Source organism: Podarcis melisellensis, assembly GCF_964234715.1.
Source record: "Podarcis melisellensis genome assembly, chromosome: 9".
Classification (NCBI taxonomy): Eukaryota; Metazoa; Chordata; class Lepidosauria; order Squamata; family Lacertidae; genus Podarcis; species Podarcis melisellensis.
Genome location: NC_138541.1, coordinates 77,248,758 through 77,262,795, shown reverse-complemented (window position 1 = coordinate 77,262,795; position 14,038 = coordinate 77,248,758). Strand labels below are relative to the sequence as shown.

At 42.8% G+C, this 14,038-nt stretch overlaps 1 protein-coding gene across 4 annotated transcripts in view; it reads right to left on the bottom strand.

The window, feature by feature from the left end:
• UBE2Q2 (ubiquitin conjugating enzyme E2 Q2) overlaps positions 1 to 14,038 on the bottom strand; it is a 41,018-nt gene that overhangs the window by 6,952 nt on the left and 20,028 nt on the right. For all 4 annotated transcript variants that reach the window (XM_081925717.1, XM_081925718.1, XM_081925719.1 and 1 more), the window contains exons 5-9: positions 13,673 to 13,810; positions 13,196 to 13,280; positions 5,999 to 6,059; positions 4,221 to 4,311; positions 3,920 to 3,978 (exon numbers count right to left, since the gene is read on the bottom strand). In XM_081925717.1, coding sequence (XP_081781843.1) covers positions 3,920 to 3,978; positions 4,221 to 4,311; positions 5,999 to 6,059; positions 13,196 to 13,280; positions 13,673 to 13,810 — 434 coding nt within the window. The remainder of the gene's footprint in view (positions 1 to 3,919; positions 3,979 to 4,220; positions 4,312 to 5,998; positions 6,060 to 13,195; positions 13,281 to 13,672; positions 13,811 to 14,038) is intronic.

Genomic DNA, 14,038 nt, shown 5'->3' with positions numbered 1-14,038 from the left:
TTAGCACAGTCGTCTTTGGTTAATCTCTCACATGATGTATTCTGAAGTTATACATGTCAGAGAGTCAAGAGTGGAAGTGCTATCAGATCAACCCTTCCCCCAGCTGGCCACTACCACCAGTTACAAAATGTATGCAAACGGCCCACAAAGAAAGCCACTTTACTAAATGGCGGCCCAGTTCAGATGCAAGAGGAAACCATGGCTTCCCATCATGCGAACAAATCTAGAGCTTAGTCCCCCTTAAAATGTGTGTGTGTGTTTACTGAGGCTTTCAATTAAGTACTGACAACAGATAATGTAAGAAAATATTAACATAAATAAGCACATAAGCGGAAACATAAAATGAATACAAATATTTCTTCTTTCATTGGCAACCTGGAAGCAAAGTTCTTAACCCAAGGTAATATTTCTGGGTTAGCGGAGTCTGTAACCTGAAGCATCTGTAACCCGAGGTACCACTGTAAAGAGAAACCCGAGGTACCAGTTTTTGCTTAAAACTGGATATTGTTGAAGAGGAGTCCATTCACATGAAAGGTAAGTACAGGTCGCCAAGACCCCCCTTTTGTGGCTGAAGTATCAGAAGCAGCTGTTCCACTTTTAAGGAAACCTCCATTTCTCTTTACAGTGGTACCTCGGGTTACAGGCGCTTCAGGTTACAGACTCCACTAACCCAGAAATAGTACCTCGTGTTAAGAACTTTGCTTCAGGATGAGAACAGAAATCGCAGTGTGGCAGCGGAGGGAGGCCTCATTAGCTAAAGTGGTACCTCAGGTTAAGAACAGTTTCAGGTTAAGAACAGACCTCCAGAACGAATTAAGTTCTTAACCCGAGGTACCACTGTATATCAGATTTTGCAAAACTGGTTTGTTTAAACTCTGGATATGGAGGACAGTCCAGGCTCAAAACCGTGGTTTCAGACTTTCAGAAGCTTCTGATCTCCTCCCAGCAGAAAAAGGAGGCAGTGGGATTGTGAGACTGAGGGTCACTGCAGCTCATTCACATAACAGGAAGCCATGTCTGAACCAAGTCAGAGTTTAAATCATGCTTGAATTTTTTCAAGTGACACGGCTGTGCTTTTGGCATCTCTGTGACCAGAGAAACTGGTCACCAAAACATCCATCATTATGCCTCTGCTTTAGCAACTGCAGTGAAGACTGGCCTCATTATGTTCAGTGTCATGTGTGAATGTGGGGGAAGGGGGCAAACCTTCTCTCAGAGTCAGCCGGAGGTATGAACCAAAGTTGGAAGGAAGCAAGACAAAAACCAACTCCAGGTGGTCCTTACAGGCAACTGACAGTCATGCTGCACTCAGAACAGTATCCAAGGTTTCCAGTAGGAGGCAAGACAAGGCGGGAGCGGGGACAGGTCACAACGCGTGGGAACTGAATTTGTGCACCTGAGCGATAAAGCTGTCAACTCTTGGCACGCGCATCAGAACTGATATGGACAACAATGCAAAACAAACCATTTCTGCCAAGCTTGTGTATGAAAGTAGCAATCGAGAGATTGGGGGCTTTAAGTTTTATTCTTCCAGCCAATTGCTGGATTCCTTCCTTGGGCAAAGGGGCATCATCACTAAAGTCTGCTGCCACCATTCTCCAAAACCTTTAAATGTCAAACAAACACGGAGCTTTGCTTTGATAGCAACTCTTCTCACACAGCGTGGGAACCACTGCTACTCTTCTCACACCCACACATCCCCCTATCAGCTGGTGGCTTTGGAGAGGTCGGCCTCACACAGTTTCTCAGCCAACAGAGTTCAGCTGGAACTCTGTCCTCCCTCTACTATTCCCAACAAGTCTGTGGGAAGGTGCAGAAGACCCAAAGGCAGCTCCTTTTGATTCCTAGAGCTCCATGATGTTGAAATGGGGATGGGGGATCATCCAAAGATGCATAGCTTGCTGGACAAGGAAAGTCCCAAGGCTCTATGACACTGAGTACTTGCAACGGAGATCCAGTGACAAAAAGACTACAGAACTGGTACAGGCTGTACCATGGCCTTAGCTAGCCCACCATTAAAGATGAAGAAATATCAAGGCCAACACTGCTCCTGGCACTGTGCCATTTGAGAAAGCAAGTATGGAGATCTCATGTTTGCATGCCCTCAGCTGCCCGCCCCATGCAAATGCCTTCTGCAAAGGAGATGAATGGACATGCTAGCTTTCCAAAGGCACAGGGCTTGACACAGTAGAGGTGCATGAGCTTGCAACTCAATTCCCCTCCGCCCTCGGTTTATGAAGTGGCATAGTCCTTATAGGGGTGAATTCTTGTCAGCTTCACTGACGGCAAAGTGGTCGGTCTGTTACTTTACGCTGACCTCTCCACAAGACGACCAGTGTCACAAACATGGTCTCTCCCTGTCCCTGCCCCCACCCGTTTTATCCTGCCAATTTCACCAGTGGGTTTGCAGCGTGAGTGTCACCCAACGAGCTTCAAGGCTACAGGGGATTTGAGTGTGGGGTCTCCCAGGACAGAGAGAAGTTCACCACTTTCTCACCTAACACTAGAAGGTGGAGCAGCCAAAGAAGCTAACTGCTGGGAGCGTTAGGATAGACAAAACCACACAGCACAGTTACAGCTCTTGAACTGGCTGCTGCACAATGTGGTGATGGCTACTATCTAATATGCCTTTAGAAGGGGACAAAGGTAATCTGAATACAAATCATGATGCCTAGATGCCTCAGAATACCTACAGCATGAGAGAGCCACTGCCCTCATGTCTTGTTTGCAAGCTTTTCAGAAGCAACTGCATGGCCACTGGGAAAAAAAGAGGCTTGACAAGACAGGCCTTTGGTCTGATCTAGCACAACTCTTGTTACACCACAAGTAGTATGAGCCTATGGCTATGGCCTATGGCTGCTGCAAAAAAGGGAGAATGTGCTCAACACCCGCTCCAGCCTCTCAAAAGGCACAAGCACAGCAAGGGAACATTAATTAAAACTCTGGAGAGAAGAGGGCTGGTGTATAAGCAACACATTTTAAAAGAGAGATTAATGTAAGTCAGCCTCATCTTCTCCTCATTGCAGGCAAGTGAGGTGACTTAAAGTAACCTGGTCCCGACTGGGTACCTTATGGGTTGCTTTTTCCTACATGAACCAGCCTGGCAGGAGAGTCAGTCACTGGAGGTCCTGTATGTTTTACTCCGCCCTTGGAAGAGAGGCAAGTGGCTTTCCTAGGGTTGAACTCCCAACTGTAAAACTCCCTCCCAAATGGTTTTTATTGTTGCCCTCAGTGCCACCTGATTGAATAACTGCTCATAGGCAGCCTGGCTTTAGTTTTTCTGGTGCTCCTGGTGTTCTTTTTTTGGTATTGCTGTTTTAAATTATCTAGATTTGATATTGCTGTACAATTGCTGTTTCAGGATGTTTGTAAGCTGCCTTGAATGCATTTGCAGGGTGGAAATACAAAAATTCCATTAAAACAACAGTCCTAGTTAGTTGATTGCAGTCTCTGGGAGCTCATGACCAGGACTTGTAAACAGGGGTGTTTTGAGGGGGAGGTTGGGGCGCTGTCTCATGGGGTACATAGGACCAAGAGACATGGATGGCAAGGTGACCTGCAACAGCTGTACCATGCTTGTCTTCCTGCCCAAGAATGTGCACAGTTGTGGGGTTAGACTAGATGACCCTCATGGTCCCTTCCAACGCTATGATTCTAACAAGAACACTTATCCTGGTAGAGCCAAGTTAGGAAACCTCCTAGGTCACTGCTGTCTATGACAGATGTTTGCACTGCATAAGACTTCCAGTTCAACATCAGGTGGCCACATAACCATGTGCTAAAACATAACTCCCCAAATGTTAATGTAACAGCTTTGTGATTTATTCTTAAGAAACACTGTGTGTGTGTGTGTGTGCGCGCGCGCATTCTTGCAAAACACTATGTTTGTTTGTATGTGTTAAAAAAAACCAACACCTACCCGCCAGTGAGCACAGGAGAGACCACTCTCACAAATGGAGGATCAAAGGGAAAGTTATCCTAAGAACAAAAAAAGTAAATCCAAAAGTCAAAACCTTTCTAAATTTGATGCCCTGTTGCAAATACATCATTCTGAAGTCCTATATTTTAATTATTTTTATTTGCAATAGGGGTTTGTATCCAACCAAGTTCTACTCAAAGTAGACTCAATAAAATTAAAGAACATAATTCTCGTTAACTATTTGCTTTGGATTTACATAGCAATGAAATTTTTTTCACACTGGATACTATTTTCCTCTTACCTTAAAAGAGAAGTTGAGCAAAATATATTCTACACCTTCTTTTTCTTTTAAGACTTGAAGATCACTATGCAAAGGGCTGTCAGGATCAACCCTACCAATGGAGAATGAGGAAAAGCAGAAGGAGTGAGTGGCTCAGTTCTGAGTGGTTGTCACTACCTTTCACAAACAACTAGGCCGTGCCATGCTGAGTGAAGCATTTACTTCAGAACGAAAGGCCAGCTGTTTACAGGGTGTGGCTCACCTGCAGTTAAGGGTCCTAATGAACATCCTGGCTGCAGGCAAGTGTTTCTCTGGAGGGCAATGCTGAAGTCATCAGAGAATAGGGAATATTCCTGCACATCAGCTGCAGACTTAGGAGTCTTGAGGAACAGATTCCATATCCCAAGACTCTCTGTTTCACAGGAATCTCAAAGGATGTATGACTTGATAAAAAAAAAAAATGCCCACCAAGTCTCTAGGCTTTGCATTCTTAAAGATGGATGTGAATTAAACAGTTTAAATTTTTTATTTTCTTTATGTTTTGGTGCGTATTTTTTAAACTGTTTTTGGAAGAATTCTTTCTTGAGAACAGTTTATAAACTGTTAGATAAATAGCAAGCAGTTTGAAATACTCCTTATGTATTTATTGAAATGTATAAGGAACAGTTTGTAGCCTTGGGGAGGAGGAAGGGCTTTTTGGGTGATGAGAAGAATAGATGACATGCAGCATTCAGGGCTGCTGCGTCTTGTTTAGCACCTCTTGTATGAATAAAAACAAGGTTTAGACAATATACAGTGGTACCTCAGTTTTCAAACAGCTTAGTTCCCGAACAACTCAGAACTTGAATGCCGCAAACCCGGAAGTAGGTGTTCCGGTTTTTGAACTTTGCCCCAGAAGCCGAACATGCTCCTGAGCTTGTTTTCACTGTTGCGCAGCTAATTTGAGTCCTCCGCATAGTAATTAAGGTTTTTTTCATCCCATTTTACCCTTAAACAAATTTAAGTCCCCCCCCCCATCGTAATAAAGGCTTTTTTCCTTCTGTTTGTATCCTTGAGCAGCTAATTTAAGGCCTACCCCTATCAAAATTAAAGCCTTCTGTTTCTGATTGCAGTGTTCTGAGGTCATATTTGGGGCTTTTGTTTTTGCTATTTTTTGCTTTTTTGTTTGTGTGGCTTTTTCATTTTTGTGACTGTTTTTTTCATTTCATTTCATTTCATTTCATTTCATGATTGATTGATTGTGTGACTGTGGAAATGGATAAAAGCCCCCCCCCCCCCATGACTATCACCAGTGCAGGCAAGGAAAAAAAATAATTTTTATCATCTACAATACTGTCTTATTTATTTTATAGTACAGAACATTGATTATTGCTTTCATTTTATGGATCAATTATCTTGTTAGATTGTAAAACGTTTTGGAACAGACTTGCGGAACTAATTAAATAGGTACCACTGTACACTGTGCCACAATGGGGACTGATTTACTTTACACAGGAAGGAATGCCTCTCCTGCAAGAGTATCAGCCCTCTGCAGTTTTATAAGCACTTAAAAGTCTGTTTTTGAAAAGAGATGAACTGGCTAATCAAGTGACCTAGCCAATTAGATCTACAAAAAAGTCTAGAGTGACAACCCTAACCTTAAGCAAATATTCTAATCTGCAACATAGTATACAACTTTCCTAGGTGTGGACATCAAATGATTATCATCATGCACCTTCATCCACCAACCCAGCTATCCATCAATAGCAAAACCACTCACTGATTTAGCACAGTGTTGGGGTGGGGAAAAGGGAACTTACCTTAGAAGTTTTACATGCCAGTCATATAGGCTGTCATTTACAAGTTCCACTGAATAAATCCCTGCAGAAAATGGAAATGAAAAGGGTTGCTTGCTTCCGTTGTTACTAGAAAACACACCCACACCCAAACCCAAGATAGCAATCTGGAACTCCACAAAGGTTGAATGCAAAGAGATGCTGAGTTCTGAATGAGCAAGGTCCTCTCTTTTCCTCAGCAGCACAGAGCTGTTTGGATGAAAGCAGAACTTCACAAATAAGAGCAATCCGACCTTTGTATGTGAGGGCAAAATTATATCTTGCTCCTACATGGCACTCCTAATACCCTCCTTTACAAGACTGACTGGCTCCACATGTGCCTAGCTTCAGAAAACCTACAGCATCTGTTTTGACACTATTTACAGTACCATGAATTATATGTGCCTGGACAACCTCTTGCAGCCTTTTTCCACGACAAGTTAGGGTTTCCACGACTCTTTCCCCACCTTTCCTCCACAAACTCTCCTCTATTTTGCAGCAGAAATTCACACCAGGGAAACCTCCTGCTGCAGGAAAGAACAGCTTGTAGAGAATGTCTCAGGGAAAGAGCTTATTGATTCATTCTACTTGCACCTTCAGTAAAATAATAACAGCAACACTCTAACGGCAGCAACTGTGCACATATTGAATGACTGCGCCTTCTCCCAGCTGATCTGCGCAGCAGACACATCAGCTGAGGTTCCTGGGGCAGCACCTGCCTCTGAATCAGGCAAATAAGCATATAGAAAATCCCCAAGAATGTATTTTTAAAACGAGTGAATTCTGTGGCTTTCAAAATGCCACACACAAATATGTGGAAGAGAAGATAAAGCAAATAAAAAGGCCAGGAAAATCCCATTCAGTTTCTTTCCTGCATTTGTATTAATAGAAGCTTCAAATTTTAGCCAGTTTATGCAGTCTTTCCAGTGCCAAACAGTCTATGTTGCCAGCCCCAACTAAAGAAGAAAGTCCTGGAGAGATGCTCTCTCTAGAGGCAACTCTCCTAGTAAGTTTAAAATGACTTACAAATAATAAAAAGTGGGGTCTTAGCAGAACGAGTTGCGATTATGCTGCGAAAAGTAGGCAGGCCTCTCTCTGCCTGCTCAAGCAATAATAGTAATATCTGGGAGCCGTTCAGAGTGGCTGGGGAAACCCAGCCAGAAGGGCGGGGGTATAAATAAATAAACAGATAAATAAATAATACCCCGCCCATCTGGCTGGGTTTCCCAGCCACTCTGGACGGCTCCCAACAGAATTAAAAGCACAATAAAACATCAAACATTAAAAACTTCCCTGTGCCTTCAGATGTCAAGGAAGTAACTATCTGACTTTTAGAAAACATCTGATGGTGTTCCAAAGGGCTGGCACCACTACTGAGAAGGCCCTCTGCCTGGCTCCCTGTAACCTCACTTCTCACGGTGAGGGAACCACCAGAAGGCCCTCAGAGCTGGACCTCAGTGTCCGGGTAGAACAATGGGGGTGGAGTCGCTCCTTCAGGGATACTGGGCCGAGAGTTTAGGGCTTTCAAGGTCAGTACCAACACTTTGAATTGTTCTCAGAAAAGTATTGGGAGCCAAAGTAGGTCTTTCAAGACCGATGTTATGTGGTCTTGGTGGCCGCTCCATCACCAGTCTAGCTGCCACATTCTGGATTAGCTGAAGTTTCCAGGTCACCTTCAAAGGTAGCCCCACGTAGAGCACATTGCAGGAGTCCAAGAGGGAGATACCCAGAGCAAGGGGCTGCTAGGTTCCTTTAGTGAAGAACGGGTTACAAATGCATAGAAGAAGGCAGTGATTCAGGAGTAGCACTTGCAGTCCTTGCCAGTGCCATCATGCCTTACAGTTGTAAGCTGCCTTTTCTGATCTCAGATTCTGTTGGCCTTAGTTGAACACAGTATTACACTTGGGGTGAGGAGACGAGTTTGGGAAGGGAGTTTCTGTAAAACTAAGTTTCCCATAACAACTGGTTAAGGATTAAAGGAAACAGAGTTGCAGAGGCATCAAGTGGTTGAAAGATTATTTAAAGAAATGAAGAATTTTGTCTATGTAAGATTGCACTGGTTCATCCCACACCTACCCAAACAAATGACTGCAGTAGGCCTCCTTGAACAGGCATGGCATTTTCCCCCCAACTGATTTTTATTAATGTTCCAAATTTTAAGCAAATAAACAACAAATTAATTCAAAGGGCAGGCATAGGATTAAGGGCCAGGCAGCCGAACCACCAGTCCATACATATAATGGTCCACCATGCAAATGATCAGCAGATCAGCAGACAACTCCCTTGTTTGTGGGTTGTCTTCCTGGGCTGCCATCTTTTGAACTTGAAAGAATGTTTACATCTACCTTTTCACACTCACCTAGGCGCTCTAGAGCAGGGATGGGGATTCAGTGGCCCTCCAGCTGATGTTGGGCTCCCAATTCCCATCAGCCCCAAACTATATCTGGAGGGACACAGGTTCCCCATCTCAGCTACAGAGGGAAGAGTAGATTTGTGGTCAAAGTGGGAAAATGAATTGGGAACTTTAGTGGAGGTGGGATGCCAGAAGCACTCCTGTATTTTTAATTAGCCTGGCCAGGCCCCTAAAAACAAGAATCCTTCCATTTTGTGAATATTTCACTGTTATCTCCAGTGTCGGTGCTCAGCTCACGACTGGATACTGTCAAAATGCACAGCTGATAGAATCTCCACTCTCAAGCCACTTCTATTCGAAGGTGCACCAGTTCATATGGGGGCCTTTCGTAAGAGCAAATACAACACAACACTACCTCGGGATTACTAGCTAACTGTGTGTCAAGAGCTTATATCTATAGATAGCAAACACCCTGGCACTGATTAAGAATGCCGCATCTTAAGGATGCGTTCTATCTAGCACGGATAGGTAATTCCCCAGATATGAAATGAAACCAGGAACACCCCAGGAAGCACAAGTACCATGCAAGCCTTATTAAAAGCAGATGCAATGCATTTGGATAGTCTTTATTCCAGAGCTAGACACATTAAAATCAAAAACTAGAGAGACCACCTTTCAACATCCCTACCTGAACCAGACTTGTGGGATCGACCAGTTTGTTTTTTAATAATCACAAGAGGATCATCAACTAGAATCACATGCAGAAACAGCAAGTGGGCAAAGTCAGGTGCAAAATATTGCGCAAGGAACTGCGGCATTTGCCTCCTGTGTCCCATAATGTACTGGGATGAATAAACTCACAGTCCTGCCACACAAAAACCCACTCCTAGGTTTCTCCCAAGCTGCCTTCATTTCAACAGAATGAAGGGGTGAGGGAGCAACCATGTGTTCTTGCTGTTGTCAAACAGCTGGGAGTAAAAAAACCAAAACCCTTCTCCATCTACTGAGAACCATCCAGTGATCCAAAACTTTTGCTGCCTTGGGGGGCTTTGCACATGTATCCATGGCATCCTGAGTTTCCCATGGAATGTCTGTTCCTCCAGTCACATAGCCCTTTTATACTTCAGTTGCCCCTTGTGCCAGGCTGAAGGGCTAGACATGTTTCCGGTTTTGAGATGCCACACCAATGAAGCACTTTGAGATCCTCCAGCCCTGCCTAGAATGTTCTCACCAGTCACAACTATCATACCAGGCTTGCTTCCATAAAACAGGTCTCACCCTTTTTAACGCAAAATTTGAACAACTTCTATGACAGAATGCTGCAGAAGGCAGAACTGGGATTCAATATGACCTTAACAAATTGGAGAACTGGGCCCAAACTAACAAAATAAATTTGAATAGGCACAAATGTCAGGTCCCACACTTAGACAGGAAGGACCAGCTGCACAAATGTAAGATGGGGGGTACCCGGCTAGTACACATGAAAAGGATCTAGGTGCCTTAGTGAACCACAAACTTAACATGAGTCAACAGTATGATGCAGCAGCAAAAAAAGCTAATGCTATTCTAGGCTGCATCAACACTAGTATAGTGTCCCAATCAAGGGAAGTAATAATACCACTCTATCCTGCCTTGGCCAGACCACACCTGGAATACTATGTTCAATTTTGGGCGCCACAAATTAGGAATACTATTGGCAAGCTGAAATGTGTGCAGCGGAGGGCAACCAAGATGATCAAGGGTCTGGAAACCATGTGGAAAGGTGGGTATGTTTGGCCTGGAATGGAGGAGAGGGAGAGGAGATCTGATAGACATCTTTAAATAACTCAAGGGCTATCCCATGGGAAATGGAGCAAGCCTGTTTTCTCCTCCTCTAGAGGGTGGGACCCGAACCAATGGCTTCAAGTTACAAGAAAGGGGATTCCAACTCAACATCAGGAAGAACATTCAGCAGTGGAACAGGACTCACTTGGAAGGTAGTGACTCTTTCCTTAGAACTTTTAAAGCAGAGGCTGGATGGTCATCTGTCATGGATGCTTTAGCTGAGATTCCTGCATTGCAGGGGGTTGGACTAGATGCCCCACGGGGTTATTTCCAACTTTACAATTCCATGATTTTATGACAGGCAGGGACCCTCGGGAAAATCCTGGCTCCTTTTAAGGCTTATAAAAAAAAATTCTTAATTTTAAAGGGTTTTTACGTTTCTAAATCCCGCAGAGACGTATAATCCCTGAAAGCAATGCCATTATATAAGTTATAGCAACCTTTCCCCCCACTCTTCTACTCCCATTTCATATCTCTCCCTCTCCTCCATTCCAGGCCAAACAAACCTTAGCACAAGTGTTTGAATCTAATATAAGAAATTAAAGCCACCTACAAACATGAATCATATTTCAAAGAGTATTTTTTTTTAATGTGCGCAATTAATTTAAATTACTGTATTTTTTGCTCTATAAGACTCACTTTTCCCTTCCTAAAAAGTAAGGGGAAATGTGTGTGCGTCTTATGGAGTGAATGCAGGCTGCGCAGCTATTCCAGAAGCCAGAACAGCAAGAGGGATTGCTGTTTTCACTGCGTAGTGATCCCTCTTGCTTTTCTGGCTTCTGAGATTCAGAATTTTTTCCCCTTATTTTCCTCCTCCAAAAACTAGGTGCGCCTTGTGGTCTGGTGCATCTTATAGAGCGAAAAATACGGTACCTTTTGTCAATATCCATTAAGAAGACTCAAAGCTCAATTCAATAAATCCAAGTATTACTCTACAAAAGCCTCTCCTTCTTCCCGTATCTTCAGTGGGCTGCACTTTCCAGTTATTATGGCCACCCTTTTTGGGCTATCTGTTGGAAATGCAATAGGGATAATACTTCTCTAAAACATGTTATTTCATTGTCCTATACTGACATATTTTTGGCAGAAGGTAACTGTAACGATCAACAGAACTGTATGGAACAACCTAACATTTACAGAGCAAAGTATCCTCTTGAATATTTTCAAGCACATGGAACCCTACAAAAGGACAATATGAGTGGACTCTCCGTGCCCTGACCACAGCAAAAAGACGGATACTGAAGAACTGGAAAAATAAAAATGCACCTCCCTTCTACGATTGAATTGAAGACTTATACAAACTTGCAACATAAGAACAACTTGCATATAAACACCGACTTGCCATGGACAAATTCAATGATATTTGGAATCCATTCTTACAAATAGTGTAATAGGTTAAGATCTGGTGGAGTACAATAACAACTTTGTAAAGTATAATTTTGGGTTTCCTCCCCCCCCCCTTGATTTTCCCTTCTACACAGGGGCTGTTTCTCTTTTTCTCTCTTTTGTTTATGTCTCATCATGTTTAGTGCACATATAAGTATGTACTTTTTGAACTTTCAGTAAAGATGTCCGGATAAAATTTTTAAAAATCTAGCTACCCTTTTTATCAGTTAAGGTAGCCACCCAATTCAAACTCTCATAGAAGCGCAAAAGTCAAGGCCAATTTTTGACAGCCTCTGGGAACCCTTGTGATATTTCTGAATGCCACTGATGCTCCTAGACACAGCCTGACCTTGTGAAAAAATCACTACTGAAAAAAAAGCCTTAAAACTCAATATGGAGGCAGCTCAAACAATGTCTTACTCCTCTACTGTGCTATTTCAGGAACTGAACTGCCTACAGAATGAAGAGGACAGTCAGATAATTGGCTGGCTGTGCTGATCTATAGGAGAAAATCTACAAGCATTTGTTTACCAAGTTAATGCACAACTTTTCTCAAGAGAGCATAGGGCAAAAGCCCTGGAGCATGCCAGTTTCATATATGCTAATAAACATAGGGAACTGAAGGATTCTGCACAACTCGTTGTATTATGTTGGAAGGATCATGCTGTAGTCTTTGAACAAGGTTTTAGCTCCGTGTTAAGGGGAGAGAGAGAAAGCGCGCAATGGCAGAAAATTTCAGCCTTCACCCCTCATACGCAAAGTTAGGGAGTGCTGCCTTTAAAAATACGCAGCAGCCAAATCAACTGGTGATTTAGACCTGCAGAATGTGGAGTACATACTAGGAATGCAACACAAGGACTTTCTGGTAAGCTGGGAGAGTAAACGGTCAACTGTGATTTGATTAACGAGAGAGAGAGACAGAGAGCATGGTTTTCTCAGGAAAAGCATTTTCAAGGCCAGGCCATTTGTAAGCAAATACTGAGACAGACTAGATATTACACTCTTCAGATAAAAGCTGGGGTTTCCCACACTTTCTTTCTGTGTGGGAATTTGCAATTGATTTTTGATTCAGAGAGGAAGTCCTGTGACTGGTGGACGGGACTGTGAAATTTGAGGGTATTTGTGCTTTCTTTACTTAACACAGATTTCAAACTGTTTGATGGTTGTTTAGTATTTCACCTGAGACACTTTGATAAAGTGCACAATGTTTATAATTTCATTAAAAAAATATTCTTAACAGTATGAATGCCGAACTGAGTGCAACAGAGGAATAGCTCAGAATCTGATAGCGCAGACACTAGGAAAGAAGAAAAAACAAGCCACTTACTCAGTTTCAGATTTGGGCACATTTACAATGGAAATCTATGCATGTCTACTCATAGCCATGTCCCAGATAGTTCAGCACAAGCAAGTATACTATACATCAAGTGCAGCCACCCTGACACCCTCCAGATGTTTTGGACTCCAACTCCCAACAGCATGGCAAAAACATCTAGAAGGCACCACAATGGCCACTCCTGCCATACATTATATAGGATTGCAGCCTTAATTTTGCATACCGTAGCCCTGATCAGAATAGAACGTTATGATTTTGCTCATAAAAAGATGCAGATACTTACCTGACTTGTAACTCTGCGACCTATATATATCCCTGAGTTCTTTCATAAGTCGATCTGAAGCCTGGACAGACCCAGAGACTGCACCCTAAAAATAAGTTAAGGGTAGCTTGATTTGATAAAACTCTTAAAAGAACAGTACCAGGGCCATTAAAAGGCTGTTTAAAAGAAGGCTACCAATGATCAATATTGCAAAATGGGCACAATCATTTAGGACACTAATTTTAAATATTTAACAAGTTGGAAGGTAGAAAAAAACAGTACATTTTGGTAAAGTGATTTAAATTCTTTCTATATGTATAAGCAGAATAAGTGCATACACAGAAAGCATGGAGAGACTGTAACCTTATAACTCCCAATATAGCTATGAAATTTACGGAAGTGTGCTAAAAGTACATACATTCCTGCAAGAAACGGTGCAGAAAATGAAATGCTGTTTGCATTCTACAGCATGCTCTTATTTGTTTAATTGCCTCTTACATTTAGGTGGTCTTGCCTTTGACTCTTTCGGATTTTTTCTAGGATTGCCAGGTTCTCTTTCTCAATGCCATCATCCTCTGTCTTCTTTCCATCAACAGGTTCTTCCTCCTTCATATCATAATGATCCAGATCAATATCCTGCAAGACAAAATTACTATACTACTTAAGAAGAAGGCCAACAAAAGCAAAATTCATGTGCCTTAGTGCTTTGCATCAGTCAGGGTTTCTCATACAGGGCAGGGATGGGGGAGAACACAAGCAAGGGCAAAAATGCGGGTGTATCTCATTGGCAAAATGCTTACAAAAGCAATTGAGACTTCATGGCTGTTTCTCTCACTCTGCCCTAAATGTGCACTATTGGATCAG